The sequence below is a fragment of the Calypte anna genome, chromosome 1 (assembly GCF_003957555.1).
Source record: "Calypte anna isolate BGI_N300 chromosome 1, bCalAnn1_v1.p, whole genome shotgun sequence".
NCBI classification, from domain to species: domain Eukaryota; kingdom Metazoa; phylum Chordata; class Aves; order Apodiformes; family Trochilidae; genus Calypte; species Calypte anna.
This window is the reverse complement of record NC_044244.1, coordinates 116,322,169-116,345,021: the sequence shown is the minus strand read 5'-3', so window position 1 is coordinate 116,345,021 and position 22,853 is coordinate 116,322,169. Positions and strand designations below refer to the sequence as shown.

Below are 22,853 nucleotides of genomic sequence, written 5' to 3'. Positions count from 1 at the left end.
CCTGACCTTGTTTTATTCACAATGCAATGAAAGTGTCTTCTCAATCACTTTATAAAAGATCCAATCCACTCATGTATTGTATTTTTCCAGTACATAACAACTGACCCAAAAACTTATTCCTGTTAATCAAGAAGGTCCCTGGCACCACCACTGGCATTGCAGAGTGCTTATCAATTCATTCAAGGGGAATGCCACGATATGGAAGAGGCTTCTTCCTCTCTTAGAGTAGAAATGAGAGGCTCCAATGGAGGTATGCACTAGAGACCTTTTCAAAAAGGGACTGACATAATGCACCCTTACATCTGTGAAACCAGAACTTCAGATTTGTCCTTAAAACTCCTACTTATACATGTGTATTTTCTAAAGGCATGTGATTGTTGAAATTGTTTATACATCAATGATATACAAAGACTTTAATTTATGCTGTTTTGGGTTTTGAGGTTTATTTTGGGTTGTGGGTTTGCTTTATGTTGTTTGTTTGTTTGTTTGGGGGGGTGGGGAGGCCAAAAGATTAAGAATTTTCTATTTCTCTGTGGAAGAAATAACATCCTAATGTACAACTGGGTCTGAGGACTTAACAGAAGCTATAGCTCTGCTGTCAGATCATAGTCAATAAAACTGAAGGTTTGGTCTCTGAAGAGAGTTGTCTGACAGTTAATTGCTAAATAGGAAATCTCAGCAAACTAACCAACTCTTTAATTATTTCTGAGCCACTGAAATGTTGACAGCTGTCAAGGAAAAGAAAAGTAAAAAAAGAACTGTGCTCTAAGTAGCTATTAGAATGAAGGGGAAAAGAAAAAAAATTAGGAACTCAACTTTTTTTTAAACTCTAAATTTTTTATTTTTATTATTAGGCAGAACATGTGATTTCTATGATAAGGGGTATTGCATAAATATGTTTATAATTTATCAAAGATCAACTTTAAATTCAGGAAATAGCAGCATTGCATATTATCCATATAAAGGGAAAGGATGCAGAAAGAAATGAGCAAATATCAGGAATGCTGGAGGTACTGAAACAGTTGCTTATGACTATAACACCTTCTTTGATGTTGACTATTATAAACCTATATTTATAGATATTGCCACTTTTTCCTTAAAAATACATTTCATGTAATTAATGACATTCATCACACACATAATTACTAAGATGATGGTTAGAGTTTTATGGTTAAAACAAAGCAGAGTTTTGTTTTTGAGGCAAATTGGTAGTTGTGCTGTGGGAGAAAAATAGAATGAAACCTTTACAAAATTACAGTGCTTTTTACTCCTGGGTATATTTATTTATAATGTAGAAGCAAATTCATTAATTAACTTACACATGGGAAAGTGCCTGTGAAATAAGGCCGAAATATGTTAGTTTGGGGTTTTTTTGTCTCAGTTACACTAATTATTGAAAAATCATGTTACCACGGGGTATAGTTAAAAAAATTAAAAATTAAAAAAATTTAAATTTCCTTTTGTCAAAATTACTTTAAAACATAACCTAATTCTTCGTGTTACTACGCTTGTGTATATATGAGACATACTACAACACCTCTATATGTTTTGCATCAAATTGTTATGAAACATGTTACTCTCTGATTTTTTTTTTTTTTTTTGGAATTGGTACATTAGTCTTTAAAAGACTTAAACTAGAAAAACCTTTCTAAAATTCAAAGCATTCGTCTTGGATCCAGGTATTTTTATTATTAGAAGTATTAAGAAACTAGAAGTAATTCTGAAAATTCTACTAATATTACTTAGGGTGTTTTTAAAGTGCAGACTACAAATATTTGACTGTAATGCCATGCTGGTATTTCATCTTTGAGTAACTGTATTCCAATATTGCAAAGTACACCAATGAGAACCTCTTTATCTCTTTAGGTTATCACTGCAGATACAGAGTGCCACAGCACATGCGAAAGCAGCCCTCCTAGCAGCTTTCAAAGCAATCATGTGGAGATAAGGCATGAAAAATTCTTTCTTCTCTTGAGAGAAGAACAGAATAATTGTGTCAAATGATGAATGTGTGCTCTTCGGAAGAAACAAAGGACAATCTTGAGGGGAGTCCTAAAAGAAATGAAGTGACAGTCCCTAAAAATAAAACTGGAAGCTAGTGTAAAGTCTGGCTGAAAAACAATATTTTGTAAAATTTTTTACAAGCATCATCTCAGGAATATCTAGCTGACATTTTTCAAGTTGGCTGCACAGGGCATAGATCACTTTCAGCATTACAGGGGATGATAATAATTTGCAATATTAAAACTTAAAGTTCATTATGCAACAGTGGGTTTTAGATCCAGTATAAAATGTTGTGAGTGAATCAGTTCTTGAAAAGTAAAGATAGGGTGTATGTTTCTTATCGATCAGCCCCAGATGTTCAGAAGTAAACTAAACACAGAGTCTTTCTTAACTGAAGAAGATAAGGTGTACAAACATAAAACCATTTTCTGCCTTTAAAAATTAATCTCTATCTCAGTAGTATTGCTGTATCGTCTTGCAGCATTGTTCACATGGCAATGGTTTGGTATTAGTAGTGAACAAATATTTCACATATGTATTTCTGCCCACATGAGCTTGTTGTCTCTTTAACTACCTGCACAATTATTTGAATGAAACAATCACATTAGGTTAGCCTATTAATCTCTCTGAAGAAGTGACCTTGAACACAAGCTGAATAACATTATGTGTCTTTAATGTATTTTTATGTAAGGAGAGTGCAAGCTGTTTGGATTTCAACAAGGCTAAGTAAACAGCGCAGAGGTCTATGTAAAAAAGTATGTGAGCCTTCCATGGGAAAATTAACAAAACATTTGGTTGTGAAAAACATACAGTAAAGAAGTGATGTGACTGAGACATTGATATTTGACTATGAAATATCACATCAAACTTCCAAAGAACTGAAAGTGGGGGAACATGATTTCCCTTCCCTGTTTTTTGTCTATAGTTAAATTAAATTGGAAAACATTAAATAACTTCTAATATATTTTGCTTATATCCTCATCAAAATTTTCTCCAAAATTTCATACATCCTCATGTGGTACTTTCCACATTTAACCCCAAAAATGTTTCCTTTCAAAAATTTTATCATTGTCATGGTAGATTGTTATTATTCTAACAAAGCTGCTTTCTAAAAATCTTTACTTGGGCATCATTGATATAATTGAAAATGTGAAAATTTTGACAGTCCCCGTAGCTCATCTTTGATTGTGTTCTGGTTCCAATCATAAAGAAGGTCCCCCTGTGTTTCACTAGGTGCTTCCCTAGTAATTCCTTTCTCATCTTTACCAGCTGAGCTGACACCTTTCTGCTATTTCTCTTCGTAACTCCCAAGGTCTTACTACGGAACAATAAGTCAGCTCAAAAGTTAAATTTTCATCTATGAAGTCAGAAGTCATCCATGAGTATTACTTTTCATGTATTTGCACTGAGTATTTCTCTAATTTAACTGCCTTCTTACTCTGTCCTGTAAACTATCAGTAGTTGACCTGTTTCCTTATGTGTCCTCTGGTTGTCTTAAAATTCTTTGGTGAATTTGGTCCTGCCATTTTTCAGCTACAGAAACATTTGTATTAATACATTTGTACGTTGTATTAATACAGTTCTATTATGTGCATAAACTTAGGTAAATAAACTGCTAGTATTAAAAGTAAATACTTGTGCACTAATTTCACAGTTTTGAATTGAGTTACCAACAAAAACAAACAAAAAACAAAAAACCCAAACAAACAAAAAACAAAAAACCACAACCGACCAAACAAAAGTATGCTGTCCCAATACTGGGATCTCTCAAAGAATTAGTACAATTTTCTTCAAGGAGTCAGTGGCAAAGACTGACAATCAATCATATTGCTAGATTTGACTCTCCTTGTGCTAAACATGGATATATATTATGTCTTTATAAAATCTTTCATCCCCCTACACTGCAGAAATCCTTATTTATTATTTAGTAAAGAATATATCTTTGAAAGAACGTTGCTCATATTTAATTTTGAAAATCATTTGCTTCCCAGTACAAGTTTTGAGAAAGTGTCTCTAAATGCACAACTGAAGATTAAATACACTAGATGCTCATTTTTTGAAATTTAGGTTTATCTGCTGTACTGGTTGTCTGGGATGGAGTTCATGCTTGCATTATGCAATGACCTTTTTCTCCCTGCCCCTCCCAGCAAGAAGGCTGAGGGTGGTCAAGAGGCTGGGAGGGGACAGAGCCAAGACAGCTGACCCAAGCTGACCAGATAGAGATATTCTGTACCCCAGAGAGTCATGATAAGCAACAAAACGGGGCTGGGGGAAAGTTTTTCCAAAGCTGCAATTGCCTGGGGACTGTCTGGGTATCCATTAGTCTCCTGGCTGTGAGTGATTAATTTTGCATCACTTGCTTTTTGCGTTTTTTTCCCCCCACTTATTAAATTGCCTTCATCCCATAAAGATATCTCAGTTCATTAATTTTATAATTTTTGCCTTTTCAGTTCTTTCTTTCATCACATCAGAAGATGTGTGGAGTGAGCAAGCAACTAGGTGGTGCATTGTTAATCATTGGAGTTAGCCCAGTAGTTCAATAAGTCTTCGTTTGTATACTGCTTAGGAAATATAACAATAAAATCTTTTTTTTTTTTTTAATGGGAGGACAGGTAAATTATGAAATATACCTCCTGATGAAGTTCTTCCCATCGAGTATTGAACTTCTCTAGTTTCTCATTGATCAGCTCATCCAAGATTCCACCATCAGTTAAAGTTTGGGCCAGTTCCCGGATCTGATTGCGATTGTCTTCTGGATGTCTCATTAAACGTTCCAAAGACTGAAAAAATGTCAAAAAAATTGTTTGTTTTCCTTTCTGCAAATAAGATTCTACAAAACATTTGCTATTAATCTTGAAAATATAGGTAAGAAATTTCATACACAATAAAAGGAGAGATAGAAAAATAAAAAAAATCTATGTTCCTTGTCTTGGCAACAAAGGTTTTGCACTGCTTATTACCAAAACCAAGGAAAGACTTTTGGCAAAGCAACACATTGGGTGCTTTAATTTAAAAACATGGAATAAGCCGGTGAGTTAAGTATGAATATTTGTGTACTTAAAAAAAATCATAAAATTCTGCTTGAATAGCTGAATGGATGAAATTTAACAACAAAAATGTATTATCAGTTTAAATTTTTAAATTTTGATTCACTAAGAGTATTAACTTAATTCTGAGAAATTTGAAAGCTTCCATGAATAAAAATTAAGCAATTATAAACAGAATTTCAGTGCCAGGATTAAAGTCCTCTCTGAGGTCTCCAATATTTTGTGGCTGGCTTAAGTGAGGCCATGTTACTTAAGAACATGCATTTTACTGTCACCAGAAATCATCTATGACATCAGGCACAACACATTTAATTACTGTTTCATTTAGATGGATGAAAATTCAATATCTCATTTGTTGAATCAAGTGAGAACATAGGATTTTACAAATATTCTGCCTCTTGCTTATGTGCAATGTTGATTCACAGTGTGTTTTGAATGTAATGTGATTTACAGTTTATCAATACCTGCAATTTGATATTATTTAAGTCAGCACTTACATCTAGAGACTCAGAAATCTCTTCTGCACCTCCCTGGATATTTTCAGTTGCTTTGAGTTTCAGTTCAATCTCATTCAACCATTTATTTTCTGCATCCAAATATGACAATAATTCACGCCAACATGCCCATACCTCCTGATGGGGGAAGAAAATAAGTTTACTGAGACTGAAAATCTCACAGATGACTTTCACAAATCAAAATCTTGAAAACAGTGCATGCTTCATCTCCAAGACAATATTGTTCATATCTGATGGTTATGATCCTATACAGTTGATTTTTTCCACAGTATTTAAATGTTCCAAATAAATATAATGCACAACAAAGCCACTTTTATTAGCAGAATAAAGCCTTAGAAGGTAACAAGAAAATTGAATACCACTGTAAACCATGTGAATCTTCTCTCTTGTGAATAACCTACTTCATGTCCTTTTCTATAAAATTTCCTTGTGATATACAAACTGCCAGAATTTTTAAAAACTCATGTTAGAAGTTTGTCTTCATTACAAGATGTAGCTATAAGTTTCTTACATATCCTGTATATTAATTCCTGAAAGCACATGTTCATAAGAAGTAAAAAAATGCAACTTTCAATAATTCTTGCTGAATTCTTTATGGAAATGAGTTCTAAACCACACAGTGCAATTCACAGACTATTGAAGTCCTAGTGCCCTGAATGTCATGTTGTAGAGTGAAATTATGTTCTTATTATCCTAAAATTAAAGATATTATCTAATATTTTATTTTTACAGTGACTAAAGATACTTAAGCATTATGCATAAGCACAATATTTATACTCTCCATAAATCAACTTCTCATTGTTCCTTTTTCTTAGAAGTTAAAATAATTATCTTGAGATTCCTTAGCTGCTTATATATCAAGTATACCAGAGTTCAATTCATCTAACCTAACTTTGGTCATATCAAATGTAAGGGTCTTGTAAGGTCTAGGAAGAGGTAATAGAGGGATACTACCACAAAACAAGAACATCAATTTTCAGGAAACAAAAATTGGATTAACAATTTAGATTACACATCTAATTTTCCACAAAGAAATTCAGAAGACATAAATTTTACCCAATTATGTAACTGTACTCTATGAATTTAGTTATTATAAATCAATTCATAACAAAAAAATCCTACCTAATTCAGGGTGACCACTGTCTAAAATGCAAAAAGTCCCATGCAAAGAACCTGCAATGTAGCTGACCAAAATGGAACAGTAAACTCAAAACGCATGAGAAGTATTCAGCATGCCAGTAGATCAGATGCTGTTCCTACAATGGGATAAGAGTACCTGTCCAGCTACAGAGCCATTAAATCAAAATCTTTAGCCATGGAAGAAAGAAGCTTAGAGGAGATGTCACACAGTTGCTACAGAAGCTGGATGACTGTCTCAGTCTCAGGAAGGATAAGTACCCTGGGCAGACTTTGCTGTCTTGGCCTGAGAACCACGTCTGAGGCTTCTCTTGATTATGAATCCATGGTATATATGAGTTTCAAAAAGATTTAGGTATATGGTTGTCCTGGTTTGGGCCAGGATAAAGGTCATTTTCTGTCTTGTAATTTTGTTTTCAGCAAAGTTTCTTGTAAGTAGCTGCACTTGCTGAAATTAACAGCAAGTTTCTCAGCCAGTGTCTGCTTCTGGGACTGATAATGCTTGATTTTTATAGTTACAGTCAGAGATTGGTGTGCAGAGCCAAGGACACTGCTCAGCTCTGAGGAACATTTTGCTCTCTGGAAGGAGAAAAGGAGCAAAGAAGTCACACCTGAAGCCCTCGTCTGGGGAGGAATGAACAAGATAGATGCCAAAATTGACTGGAAAGAGTATTCCATCCCATACATGTCATACTCAGTATAAATTCTGAGGGATCAGGAGGGTCAAACCCCTTCCTTCTTCACCTGTCGCTGTTAGCTTCAGCATCTTGGGAGGATTCCATCTATTTTTCTGCCTGTGGTCCTGATCCATGCCCTCCTGAATCCCTGTGTTCCTGCCTCCAGATCCCCACCGCTGCTGACCCCAGGAGCCCAGCCTGGACTTTCCCAGGGCTGCCCTGCAGCCTCAGTGGTGATGTGAGAGTTACTGGGGGAGAAGGGGGAGGAATGTGGTATCAATTTTCCTGTATATTTGTATATATTTAGTAATCTTTACTTTTTATCATTACTGTTTCATTAAAGATGTGTAGTTTAGTTTCCAACCCATAATGTCTCTCCCTTATTCTCTCTCCTTTCTTTATCAGGGAGGGGAGGGGGATTAGTAGAGGGCATCTGCCTTTCGGTTTAATTGCAGGGCCAGTGTTAAACCATGACAATGGTTCACAAATCGAGGACAGCCTTGGGCTACTGATAATCCCAAGTGCTAATATATTTTTGCTCTCTACCTTACTTTTGCAGCTAGAAAGCCTATAAATACAATGACTGACAAGATATCCAACCTCCAAAGTTTTGCACTTTCCATTCAGCCTGCTGCACAGTCGCTGGTAGCTGGTAGTTAGAACATCAAGCTCCTTTTTCAAAGCCTCATGAGCTGCAGGTGGAGCCTTTGCTATAAAATTGTTCACAGAATCAGTAATCAGCTTCACTTTCACTTCTTTCTGCATGGCTTCTTCCTTTGCTCTCTGAAAAAAAAAACAAAACAAAAAAAAATCTGGGTTGTCTTATTTAATTAATAAAAATGAATTAAAATTAATTCCATCACTAGAGAAGATGTTTACTTTTGATATATTAATCTTATTTACAATAAACTGAACTTGTTCCATATATCTCCAAGTATTATGACTGGCATAACTAATAAATAAATAAAAATTGTCAACTGTATGTTCAGATCCTCTCAAACACTGGTAAAATCTTATGGACAATGAAAAGCTTGCAAGCAGTGTTGGGTAGATTGTTAAAGCCAGGCCACAGAATCTTCCTTCCCGAAAGCCCAAACTGAACAAGTCACCTATGAAACAAAAGTCAAGCCCACATCCAGTGGCCGAGAAGAATATACTTGAGTATGTATAATAAATTATATTATACAAGTGCTTTTGTTGAAAGGCCAAATTCATCCCATGTAAAAGAAACATTATTAATTGAGACCAAACTATGCTGTTCCTACATGCTATTTTAAAGAAATAATGTCATGCAAACTCAGTACATATCAACATGCATCCTGAAGTCCTAAATATTTTTTTCTTTCTCTACCATAAAGAGAAGACGTGAAATGGATTTCATTCTATTAGTTAACTGCTGCTAGCACCTGTTTCTTAGGAATTATTTCTTAGGTAAAAGAATGTTGGAGCTACATCAAAATCAAGTATCCAAGTAGACTTTCTTTACAACAAAAACTTCAAAATGGACTTTAAACACAACTCGATGGATTAGATAATTTTTTACCTTCAGTTCCTCAACAGCTCTCTGTAATTCGTCGGGTGTCTTGTACTCAAAATCTCTTTCCAGATATTCTTCCTCAGCTTGCATTATCCATTCATGCATCTCTGACAAATCCTTTCTGAGACTCACAGTCTTATCCAAACCACCTTTTAACGCTGCCTTCTTAGCATAGGCCTTAAAGAGAATATTATATGGTATATGTACAAATTTCACAATATTTTAGCCTGAAAACAACCCAACTAAATAGTATTCTAATAACATTCCTATAATTAAGCAGATGTTAACAAGTAATTAGATAGATATTAATAATAGGTAATAGGGAGAATACTACACATGAGTTAGTTATGAGTCACTGCAGATTTCACTGGTGCTAGAACAAGATCCTATACCATATGCTGTGGTCATCAGAAAACAAATCTGGAAAAACATCACCCAGGGTCTATGTTCTAAAAGATGTAAAAATAAAAACCATGGGAGATCTTGACAGTGCATTGAAGGATGAAACCAGAGGCTCTTAAGGAATAAAGTCAGGTGACCTTTTAAACAATTTAAGTGCAACTTGCTGGAGGCAATATGTCTATCCTCCTACTGATGAAGCAATTATTGAATGTCTCAGAAAAGTGCATATCCTAAAAAAAGGTAAGTAAAGAAGAAATCTCCTACTGGAAGAAACTACTTATCTTAAAGGGAAAAATACTTTTGTCAAATCCTTTGCCAATTACTATACAGGGGTCATATAACCTACGCTATACAGCTCGTGTGTGTATCAACTAGAACTAGATGATATTTAAGTCCCCTTTTCTCCCAAACCATTCTATAATTCATTGAATTTTGCATCAATTTGTCAACACTGTCCCTTACTGATTGAGCCACTGAATGGTTTGTCTTTCAATGCTATAAAGTTTACATTAAAACCACTTAGTTACACTGGTGCCATTTTCCAAAGGTGGACTTGCAGAGCTGATCACTCCAATATCCTGAACTGTGTTGCTTTTTCAGGAAATGTTATTTTCAGTAACATCAGAAGGAACTGTGTCTTAGTATGTAGTCTTAGTTTCTGAGTGTTACTGGTTTCATCATCCTTGAGGACCAGCTGTTAAATATAAATGATGATCTACATAAATGCTGTTTTACGGAACAAAACTATAACAATAAAAAAATTATGTTCAACAAGTATAAAAGCAGAACCATGTGTGGTCCTGCAATATCGTCTCTTCCTCAATCCCAGAACCAGCAGAGAGGTTAATCTTGTGTGACCTGAAAAAGCATCTGAATGCCAAGTGTTAGCTCTCACAGTCATATTAACTGCATGTACAGCAACTCAAGCTGACTCTTCCAGATCTTTTCAAGAAATCCCCATGAATTAAACTGATTTTATACTTACTACTCACATGCTTTAACAGGTATTACTGAAGAAGTTGAGTCAGAAATGCCCACTGAGAGGCAATAATTTCTGTTGTGCATTGAATCAAACTGTAACAGGCAGATTTTCAGGGAAGTCAGTGGAAAACTGTACAAGATTTCCAAATTTATAATGCATTACTTGCCATTTCAATGAGAGAAGTGTATTATTAGTTGTAAAAATAAGCAATTAAAAACTCCACATTAGTCAAAGAGGAAAGCCAGAAGGCTTCCCTCAGAAAACTCAGAAAAATAGAGACTATTTTTCTTGTACAAAGTGAAGAATACTTTGAAAGGTAATAGCTTTAGTGTCACACAAAGGTACATTCAAAAGGTAGACAACAGAATGAGCAAGCAGCAAAAACATAAACATGAAAGACAATTCCTTTGAACTGCCATAAAGAATGAGAGTCCAGATGTCATCAATGACAATGGTGTTGTTCTTTTTTTTATCTTCCTTAATCTGTAAAATTATTTATTAAGAATGTCTTTATAAAAAAATAACTGTCCTTTCCTGTTATGACCCATTCTCTCAAATTCAAGTGACCTTTAGAGACTGTAAATTATATGGATGTGTGCGCATACCTTAAAATCAGGTTACTGAATTCTGAACTCTTCAATGCTTTAGTGTCTTATTTCACATTGAGTAATGGTAAGAGACTACAATGATGCCCATGAAAATGTAGCACTAAGTGCATAACTTGATTTCTTGGCAAATGCTTATATAACCTTCTCAGAAAGCTAGTTTTGCAGGAGCCATGAATTGCTGTTTAAAGCACTGATATTTAATTTGATTATAAAAATATTAAGACATTGTCATAATATAAAGAAATATGCTTTATATATATTGCTACATGCTAAATAAAATTCCTGAAACAAAACTTTAGGTCATGTGACACAAATAAGTCTAAATTCAGTCACATATCTACTGGATATGCATAGAAACAGATTCTGCTAATGAGAAAACTGTTTATCAATTTAAAATTAACCAGTCACAGCAGGAGACTTGATACCTCTTGGCAAATGTGTTCCCACTGAACATTGAGATCCTTTAGTTTTGACTCTATTCTGGAAGCAAATTCCGGCTCTGCTTCACTCTTCATCTTCTTCCCAATCTCATTGACACTGTTCAAACTGGGCTGGATTGTCTGGATATCATTTACTAAAGCCTAATGGAATAACAGAAAGAAGATTAGGGAAGCAGCATTTACAATCAATATGCATTTCCCTATCAATATGCATCTACATGAGATTCTGACACATCGTTAGTCCACCTCTCCAGCTGAACAAGCACAATTAACAGACTTATGTATGAAAGTTAATTAAAAAAGGAATGAGCAGTTGGAATGTGGTAAGCTATTCTTTACCAGGTAAAGTTAATTTGAAAAATATACCTCATGTAAGTTTCAGATGATATCTACACACTATATATACACACACATATATAATGTTATATTACATATAACATATCTATTACAATGCCTTATTCTTTTATTCACATTTGTGAAATATCATCCCACCATAATGGTAGAACATTATTTGTGAAACCATCTTAATAATTATGCCAACATTTCCCTTGGGTTGGTATTTCATCTGCCAATTTCCTTAAAATCATATGAATCCTGATACTCTCTGGTTATACCTTGTATTAGAATTTTATTTGTGGTTGAGCATTACTGAAGCCCTCAGGTAGTTTTAAATTGCCACTTCCAATTTAATTTCTTAAGGCCTTTTTTCAGTGCTGCAGATATTATTTGGGCTTCCTACACAGTGGAAAAGGCTGGAAGTGTAAATGTATAAAAGATGATAAAGATGTGTCAGCTTTATTATATATTTTACAGTAATGGCATATATTTGTGCAACTTCTTCATATATTCAGGTAACAGATTCTAAAGGAGTTACATGTAACTTTTTACTTTGTAGAGATGAGAGTTTTTCTATATATTCATATTTTTCATTTAAATAAGGGGTAAGAAAGTCTGAGGAGCTCATAGCTCAAAAAGATCAGTAAGTTTGTTTCATAATATTTACACATCCTGCCAGGACATTTACAGAACTTGTAAATTCCACTGAACATATAGACAGGGACTATCATGGATCACAAGATTCACTGCACTTACACACTCTGTTGGGACAGGCAGAAGACTTTTTAAACCCTGTGATGGAAGTATCAATACTTCATGATGCTTTAAAACTCTGCTGGGAAAAAATCCTGGACCTTGTAAGTTTAGTGAAAAAAAAATGGATATAACTCACAATACCTGCAAGTTCTCTTGGTACAGTCAGAAAAGCTTGCAAATCATGTGTGAATAATAGATACAGAAAAAGATCTTCTGGCACAGATTATACAATTTATAACAAACAAACAATGCATGAAAACTCAACAAAGTAAATAGTTATCTTAAGAGTTTACTACTTATTTACTACAAGAACCCTCTTTGATGTTTTGCTCCTGCCATAAATACATAATCATACAGTCCCTGTATGCTTTCTCTCTGTATTAAAGTTTCCAATTTTTTAACAGAATTTTCCTTCAAACCCAGGAAATGCAGCAGCATTACACCTTTACAACAGGAATTTATTTTTAGGAACAGTAACCAATTGTCTAACTTCTGTATAAGCTAGGCTCACAGAGAAGAAGTGAATAATTGCAGACCAGTAATACTCACTGTACATTGCTCGAGTTGCTTTTCCAATGCTTCTGAATCACCCAGAGCAGGCCACTCTTCCTTCAGGAAAACCTCTACTTCAGCCATCCACTTGTTCAATGTTTTAGTGTCATTCTGGTTTTTAAAAAGACATTTTATTGCATTGCTCAGAACCTGACAGGCAGTAGTATAATTCATCCTGCCACTATGACTAAAATTTATCACAATGTAATTTCAAGATTATGGATCTGTCTGAAAATTATAAACACAGCAAACAAGCAAAAGCAATTTTATCTGGGACTGTCATTGACTCTTTAGCCTGTGCTCTGACCATTTCTGCCCAAGTTTAACGTCTGTGAGTAACTTTCTGCCTCTCGAGTTTATGCCTTCCAGATATCATCATTGTTTAGATGCAGTGTGCATCTTTTAGGTTTTTGTATGTCTTCAGACTACTCATACTTGGCAATTAATTCAGGGTCACCTATCAAATCCTGCTGTGCTTCAATTTAAATTTTAGTCTCCTTTTGGAAGTTGCTTGCTTTATTGCTTATTTCTCTACGAGAACATGTGACAGAAAAACTCCCTTATTACTCCAAATGAACAAAGTAATTGTAAAAGAAACAGAAGATGAAACAGATGAGCTTCCAAAACTAAAGTCATATAGTGGCTCAATAAGTAATTTAGACACTGACTTCCATATACTGTATTCTAGCACTAGAATATTTGTAATAAAAAATTGCTTTCCATAGTTTTTAATTAATTAATAAGAATTAATTAATTAACAAAGCTGAACATCAAATGCCTGAAAGGGCAGAATTCTACCAGACCCAGGCAACATTGCATGGATAAACTAATACTTCAAAACGTAGAATGATATTTTTAAAATATGACTTTAAGTTACCTTGAAATGTCACCTTATGTAAACAGTGAGATGCATGTTAGCATACAAATTATAATGGCAAAAATTTGAAAGGGAATGAACAATGAAGTACATGTTGATACTGAATATATACTGAATGGAAAGTTCAATTAAAGCACAAAAACCCACATTTCATTGAAATGTAGGCTGTGCCCTAAAATGTACAAAAATGCCTTTGCAAATACTATGAGATATTCAACCAAAGGCAATATTTTCCTATTGTGCCTCATATATTTAATAACAGGTTACCATGGAAAGTGATGTGAATTCATTAAAGTAATCATGCAGAAATGATCAGTATACTTTAGAATGGCAGTTACCAAAGTACTGTTGACATGTCTACTGTGTTTTAACCTGTCTTTTAATTCTCAGTTAGTAAAAATAGTTCAGAGTCATATTTCATGATGAAACCTTAATACCTTCATGAGAATACTTTCACTATAGTTAATTCATTTTGCAAAATAGATGTGATGGCACTTACTTAACGTCTTCAGCTACCAATGAACATCAGCTGTATGACTTGCATTTTTAATCAGACTGTATATGCATTTTATTTATTGACACTGATTCAGTCATATCTGATACTGAAACATCCCATAAATTTCAAAAGCTAAAACAATCACCTGGAAGATAAGCCATTCAAGGAGCTGAAAACACAATGACTTTTATATCAACTGTGTACTACAATGACTTCAGCAATAAATATAAAGGCAAAGTTTTATACGCAATCAAAGCCTTTTGTGCAGCAATAGCTCGCATAGCTTTAACAATACATTCTCTGCAGACCATGGCAATGATGTTTAGGAGTTTCTCCTTTTAAGAACAGGGGAGGAACCTCTATTCAGAAAATTCAGAGGGGAAAAAAAATAGTTTTTCAAGCAAAGCATATTTCTCTTTTTTGTGCCATTGCAAATATTTCATTTTGCTATTGATAAACCATTATATAATTTTCCTATAATACTGAGTTTATCTGTCAAGCTTTTGGTGGTATGGGTTCTCTGTGAAGAGAAGCCAGGTGTTGCCTTGTGCTGGACAGTCAGTTCCAGCTGTCTTGGTGGACCCACCACAGGACAGAGCTGACCCCTTGGTCAGCTAGTGAGGCCTCTGTGATAATATAGTTAAGAAAGGAAAAAAATGCCAGAGAGGCAGAGGAGGGGAGAAAAAAAGTGAGAAACAGCCCTGCAGGCACCAAGGTGAGTGAAGAAGGAGGGAGAAGAGGTGTAACAGGCATGGGAAGAGAGTGAGAGGGAAGCAACAGTGGAGAGGAGCTGATCTGGACTGACTACAGCTCCCATTTGCCAGTTCCCCTCTACCCTTTGGTTAGACAGGAGAAAAGAGTAAAGCAACTGAGTACAGACTAGGCAAAAGAGGAGAGGGAGAGGAATAGGAGCTGTTTAATTTTTTTTTTTGTTTCTCACTATTGAAATCCATTTTAATTTTCCACTTGTGTCTGTTTTGTCCATGATGATAACTAGTAAGTGACCTCCCTTTCTTTATCTCAGTCCAAGAGCTTTTCCATCCTATTTTATCCACCTATCATGCTGAAGACAGGGAGTGGTTGAGGCATTTGGCTGCTGGCCAAGGTCATCCCACCATACCTCTTAAACTTAATTTCATGGCCAGTTTCAAACATAAGAAATGTATCTATGGAGCCAAAGTTACAATTTAGAGCAGTGCAGCACTTCAGTTACCAAATTTTAAATAGTTCTGATAAAGAGTTTCCTCTTTTTTTGGTCCATTTTCCTTATGTAACAATTGATGAAGGGTGACAAAACAGTAAGTACTATTAAATTAAGCTGAAATAAAAATTACAGTTCACATATTGTTGCATTATAACTCACAACGTGGAGTTAATCATGTATCGTGTTCTATTACCAGCAAACCAAAGCCCAGGACAGAAATATTAACTGTTGTAAAGAGAAGAAATATAGGGACAGACAACACTGAGAAGAAACACCCTCTGAGATCACAGCTTTTAGTATGGCTCCAGGATCTCAGCCTTCAGAATTTTCTTAACGATATCTCTCATGAGTATGCAAGTGTCTTTATGCATCGAGGCAAAGAGAGAAAAAAATATAAAAAAAATAAAAAGGCTTTCTCCATTTTGTGAGTGGTTCACTTGAATTCCTCTGAAACCTGTCTCACTAACTTCTAGAGACATAGAACAGGAATATGGACTTATTTTAAATCATAACACATCTAAGTCTTAGACAATCCATGTAATGATAATACATGTCATTGGTAGATAAGTAAAAATAGGATATCATCACAGTGACAGAAACAGCGAAAGGTTCCAATGCTGTCATTCTAAATACCTGGAATTTCCACAATTGTGCAAGTCAAACACTTCTCCTTTCTAGCAACTGCTGCCAGGCTACTACAATATTACAAATTGCTTTAATTATGCAACTGAATCCATTAAAGTCAACAACTATTTCAGCTGCACAAAAGAGTAAGTAAAGAAATATTAGTAGCAATTTCACTGAGAACCAAGCAAAGTTTTTCTACTGAAACAACATAGATACAGCCACAAAACCAGAATTCAAGGTAAAATCTTGGACTCCCCAAAGTCAAGCTGACTGTTTAATGCATTTTATGTACTGTTTTGATATTTCACCTTGGTGTTACTTTCTTGAGGCTTATAAATATGATCTGTGCTAGTCCTATAAGTACAAGCTACCTCATAGCAACTGAGGCTGAAAAATTTTGGTTAACCTGGAATCGCTGGAGTTTCGTCATAAGCTCCTCAAGTTTCTGGCAATGTTCCACCAGCTGCACTGACAATTTCTTCCAACGGCCATGGATCACCTCAATCTCTGATCTATATCTTTGGCTGACTTCTGGAGGGGCTTTCCTGGACATATCTTCCACAGTTGTGCTGAGATAGTTCAGGCCTTTTTGCTGCTCTTGCAGAGAACTTTGTAGAGCCTATAATTAAGAAGCAAATAGCATCCTGATTCATGTGTGGGGTGATTTTTTTGTTTTTTTCATAAACATAGGTGAGATTGCTGGAGGTTGAAAACTAAAAATGTAGGTCACCTTTACTAAAACATCCAATAACATATTCTACTAAGCAACCTGGAATTGTTTTTTTCACAGAAACAAGAAAGTAGACTTTTTAGGTTGAACTGAAAATATCATAAGAGGTATTTATACTTGTTAACAGAGGTGATTCATGTATGCTTCATTAATTGGAAACAGGAATTTACTATGGTCCTAATTATAGAATCACAGAACGTTAAGGGCTGGAATGAAACTTGAGAGATCATCAAGTCCAACCTCCCTGCCAGAGCAGAATCACTTGATTACTTTTCAAAAGAATTAGACTATACATGGAGAAAAATAATAAGCTTGGAATTGCTTCTTGATTTAAAGTATTTGATAACTTTTTAAACTTTTGCAATTCTTTGCTGCATATAACTTTTTTTTCAATATTCCACGTTTCATTTCTGAATGTGCATTACTAGCTGCATCAAACAACATGCTCATTAGTCATCGAATAGTAGACCAATCTTAAACACTGGCAAAACTTGTTCCACATTTGTGTTTCCTTGTAAATCTGACAGAAAATCTGACAAAGCCCATATTGTATTTTGCAAATCACAATGATTTCCATGTCTGCACTGGAAAATGAAACAAGCTAAATCTACACGCAACTACTAGAGTTAACACCAAAGGAATATCTTACATGTCATAAGTACAAACAAAGGCTTATCCTAAAAGTGTTAGCTATTTTATAAAAAAAGATAATGCTTCAATGGTGAAGAACCATTGCAATCCTTTAAGTTTGGAAATTGATATAATTAAGTATTCATCATCTACTAAAGCCCATGCCTAAAACCAGAATGATTTTCATTCACTCAAGATCCACAGGCTTCAGCAGACTCATGACAGCTAAGGATTCCTTTCCTTTAAGCTTTTCAACTGAGACATTCATTACCACAGCCTGACCACTTACCTTCAGTTCCTCGAGTCTCTGCTCCATGATTTCATATTCAGCAACTGAAACTTGAGGCATGGAGAGTTTGGTTTCTGACTGTTGTATCCACACAAGTATAGTGTTCATTGTCTCTTTGTAGTGTGCAGGAGGTAAACTGTCAAAAACTATATTCAATGGAGCAGAAAAAAGGAAAAAAAAAATTGTGCTTTATTATTTGGTTTGCTGACAGAAGATGCTCGATAAAAGTCTGAGCCTTACTGAAGGCACTGCTGTTGAGCAACACATTGCAACAGGTCTAGTATGTCAATAACAGATTTTTCCAAGAATTGTAGAAGCAAACAACTTTTGAAGAACAAATACATTCATCCTAATTTTTATGATGACTGATTTTTATCAGTTGCTCACCATCTGACTCTCTTGTCATAGGTCGTATGACAATTATATGGCCAAGACTACTAGTTTAAATATGTTTGTTTAGAGATCAACAGGTATACCACTATACTTAACCCAAAATCTAATTTCAGAAATGCAGTAATAGAATTCCCCTTTATGACTCATATTTCTGCATTTAGTACTTCTGTTCAAGTAAAATACTCTGTTTAAGACATCTGTTAGAAGCTTATAAAATTAATCTTTCCTCTCCATTAAAGCTGAATTTTATTGAACTGTGCTTATTGTGCCAACATTACAGCTGCTGTTAATAGACATCTGGCAGACATGAGCAACTCATTAGCAGAGATTCTCCCTCTGTCTTCAACAACTCCTATAGTTCCTCCTATACTCATTGAGAAAAGTACAGACAAATAGCATGGCTGGTTGGGAATGAATCATTTCCAACTTGTACCACATAATAATGAAGCATATAAAAGCTCAAAAAAAGTACTGTGAAATCATATAGCTGTCTGAAAAGCATGGGGAGCATAGAGAGTCTAAAATTGACATTAAAATGCAGATGAATGACTCTTCATCAGTAACAACAAAAATTGAGACATTACTTCACCTTTGGGAATTACTGGTCCTACAAAGTAGAACCAGAATGTGAACTAAAAGCACAGTATATGAATTTATAAAGCAGAGAAAAACAGAAATAAGTATTGCTTTTCTTTTTGTCATCTCCATCTTGATATTTTTAATTTCACTTGTCAACAACAACAAAAAAATTTAAACTACTGACACTTCCCAAACTCCCTCTGAAAAAGTCATGTCAAATAGAGAAGTGGTATCAGAATGCTTCTCACTGAAGATCACAGCAAGATGAAAAAAGAGGCACCATAGCAGAGTTTGGTTCAGTCGCAGAGCAAGATGAGTGCTGGAATGCATCAGCTGCCACCTGGGAAGAAGTTTGAGGTAGGGAGTACTCACCTGGCATTGACTAACAGCTTGCTCTCCCCATGCTGAGAGGAGATAGGAGGATAACAAAGATGCTCTCTAGAAAACTCTCTGATGTGGAAGCAGTTATTTCAAGACAAATAAATATAAAGTTCAGCCCCTCGTTCTTCACCAGGGCGACTGTAAAACTAAAGATTTCCTTGACAAATAACATTATTCATACTTGAATTATTGCCGTGAACCAAATCAAAACCACCAGCACTCTCAAAAAAAAGCCACCAAAACCCAACCAAAAAAAAAAACCATTTGTGGGAGATGATGTCCCAGAGCTAGAGAAAACTATATTTTTTTTTTTTGGTGGGAGAAATTCCCTTGGAAAACAGTCCCCTATAGATGAATAAAAAATTAAATCTTTCCAGGTCACAATTACAGGGAGAAAAAAAGGAGCAAAAACTACCACTGTTCTGCAAAACATCAGTAAGTATTAATGAAAATCTTCAATCTATAGAAAATAATTAATTGCAAATAATTAATGGAAATAAAAGATAGCAATTTCTAAAATGGCCTGGCTAAATTTCAATAGTTTTCTATTAAACTAAGGCTAAAATAAAGATACAGGATATGACCTTTTCTCCATCTGCTCAACAGAAGAAAAACAATCACTGAAGAAAGCAAAAGAAACTCAGATTCAAATATTCAAACATTCTGTACTTCACCTTTGGATGTTTTATTCACATTTTTTGATTCATATGACTTTCCTTAAACAAGATTAGATCTAATGCAGTATCTCAAGCATGATAGTTCATATCAACAGCAGAGTTACAAAAGGAAGTTACCACGTTGTAAAATTTCTGAAGATAAAATATGATTGACATAATAATCTCACCTAAAATATCACTACAGGTATGTAAAGGAAAGGGTAAAGCAGTTTCATCTTTACAGCTGAACAGTTTTAGTCGAAGCACCTTTGATGCAGAGCAGCCACATGAAATAACAGAGTGGGGCTCCATAAATGCTGATTCAGGGACTGCTGCTCTCTACCAGTTTAGGAGATTCTCCCCAGTTTGTTCAATGCTGCTGCTCAGGGCAGCTGCTTCTGCAGATGGCCAGGAGATTGGAGGCATGTACTGCAGCATGGGAATGGGAAGGAACACCTACAACCAGGGCAAACTTTACCAAAGTCCCAGCTTGGTGGCATTATAGTTCAGGCAATGAGCACTAGTTATTTTATTGGACTAACCAAGTAGTTACTTCACATAGTCTTGTTATAATAAAATTAGGTAAGGCAAAACCAGCAATTACATAAAACTGGATATATAGGAAAAATGACAGACAAACTAGCATTTACCACATCTGCCTGTTGATGTAATGGCACCTGAATTCAACATATAAACCAGTGTGACATTAAAAGCTTTAAAAGCTTATCCATCGTATGGTCAGACTTCAGAGTCATGAATAAACTTTACACTCCTTGATATTAAATTCCTATGTCTCCTTGTTTCATCATGTTCTATGGAACATTTACACTTTATTTCTTCATTTCTCCTGTGCAACATCACCTCTTCAGTTTGTGTGTGTGTGCATGTGGAAAGTAACCAAAGCAGCACAATAAAGCAGTGTTGTTGAAAAAAAAAATACATCTTTAAAAATGCAATCATGACAAACTTCTACATGGAAAGAATTTAGGAGGAATACTAGAAAGATCCACTAGAATGTGCTAGCACTATGTCTGACTCCAAAACAGTACAGTCACTTGCAGATATTGGCTTAAGGCAAAAATTATGTTTTTGCTGAGAAAAATTAAATTTATATTTTTATCTGATAGTATATTTTAATTTTATTGTCAAATACAAAAAGTGTAGAGTAGACGCTGACAAGCTATATATCTTTAATATGGAACAAAGTCGACTTTCAATTTTGGTATAACATTTTCCCCCATTTGAGAAATGCATTTTATTACAAATATTATAAATAATGTTACAACTAGGAGTCATGTATTCTGTGTTGCAAAACTAGAAAAGTTCACCAGACGATGAAAAACTAGATACCTTGAAGTAGCTAATCTCTTTGATGAGCTTTATGGAGTAAATTTTCTATTATATGAAAAACTAGATAAGATTCACTCCTGCATCTAAACTTTCTCTCTACTGATAGTCTCATAACAATTAAACAAAGACAAAAAATATCACTCATTCTGTCCATAAACTTACTAAGAAGGAAATGGTAGAACTACCCTGAGTGTAACCTTTGCTTCTTAACAGTGTCCCTTGTTTTCCTATTCATATAAAATGTATAATGAACTGAAATTTCTGAAAGAATAATACAGCTGCAAAATAGACTGCCTAAATTTTCCTCCTGGTTCAGGGTGACAGAAGCAAATACAAAAGCAGGAAAATAAAATAGGTACACCTGTTCTTTGTATGCTAGTCAGGCAGATTGACTTCTTGTCAAACACTTACTGGTCTGTAGCTGCTTTTCTCTGGCCTGCATATCAGCAAGTATTTGTTTGAAATGGCTGGTAAAAGCAGCAAGGTCAGCATCCAGAAACAGTGGCCTTTGTTCTTTCTCTTTCAGTGCTTGACTTTGAGCCTTTAGCCGTTCAATTTGAGGCTGAAGGGTTGACATTCGGATAATTTCGTCCTGCATGTTTAAACAAAAAAAATCAAGATAAAGCTGTCCAACAAATTAAATCACTAGTGCAGTGAAATCACCAGTATTTCAATACACATTACACAGTTGTTTTGCTTCCAACTATATCAGTCTGAATAAGAACAAATTCAACATTTTTAATCTTCTCTCACAAATCATGACTTCTACTCCCAGTATAATGCTCTAACCATTGTTTAAAGCCACTTTTACATTATCATGTTAATAAGGTAATGCTCAAAGACAACAAGATTGTATATTAAAATTCCATGGCCAAGGACCATCCTTTTCACACATAACAGGGAAGATAAAAGCTCCTCTCCTCAGAAAAGGATAGGAGAAGATGCACAGTGATGTCTAGCAGACCCGCAGTAATACATCACAGATTGGGGTTGTGCTCTTCTACCTCCAGGAGACCTTGTATACACTGTGATATTTGCAACTACTGCATAAAAAGAAAGGAAAGTAAGCTAAATATACAGTTCATAGAAAAACTACTTCCAGTAAAGCTTTCTGCAAGAAAGCAGAGAAACCCTATAAGCACAATGCCAGCTGGGAAAGACCTGAAAACAAATGTAATAGCATAGATCTAAATTTGAGTTTCAAACATTGTTTTCAGTTTCAGAGTTTCTGGAACCAGACTTCATAAAGTCAAACTTCCACAAGTACGTCGTGCAACTTACAATTCATTATTAAGCCTCAATAGATTCCTATCAAATAATATTAGCTTGTAAGTAATCTCCACCCACAGGGCTGCCTACAGTAAGAGAGATAAACAAATTCTGTGATGGTGTAGCATACAAATGAAAACATTTAGAGAGAATAATAACTTAATTGCTTTGACTTTTTTGTACAAATATTGTTATTCTTTCATATGATGACAAAAGAATATTTCCCTATTTAACTACATCAACATGCAAAGTATATGACAAGCTAAGTGGTCTGATAGGGAAGAAGTTGGGCTTGACCATGAAGATAATTTTCTGGTCCAGATCTTTATGGCACGGGTGATAAACAACAAAAGACAACAGATTACTAAGGTATTTTTAG

The 22,853-nt window shown here is 35.0% G+C and overlaps 1 protein-coding gene across 4 annotated transcripts in view; it reads right to left on the bottom strand.

Moving 5' to 3' along the window:
- DMD (dystrophin) overlaps window positions 1-22,853 on the bottom strand; it is a 950,620-nt gene that overhangs the window by 618,679 nt on the left and 309,088 nt on the right. For all 4 annotated transcript variants that reach the window (XM_030448312.1, XM_030448319.1, XM_030448327.1 and 1 more), the window contains exons 21-29: window positions 21,617-21,797; window positions 17,847-17,992; window positions 16,604-16,816; window positions 12,991-13,104; window positions 11,335-11,490; window positions 8,924-9,094; window positions 7,981-8,163; window positions 5,549-5,683; window positions 4,635-4,784 (exon numbers count right to left, since the gene is read on the bottom strand). In XM_030448312.1, coding sequence (XP_030304172.1) covers window positions 4,635-4,784; window positions 5,549-5,683; window positions 7,981-8,163; window positions 8,924-9,094; window positions 11,335-11,490; window positions 12,991-13,104; window positions 16,604-16,816; window positions 17,847-17,992; window positions 21,617-21,797 — 1,449 coding nt within the window. The remainder of the gene's footprint in view (window positions 1-4,634; window positions 4,785-5,548; window positions 5,684-7,980; window positions 8,164-8,923; window positions 9,095-11,334; window positions 11,491-12,990; window positions 13,105-16,603; window positions 16,817-17,846; window positions 17,993-21,616; window positions 21,798-22,853) is intronic.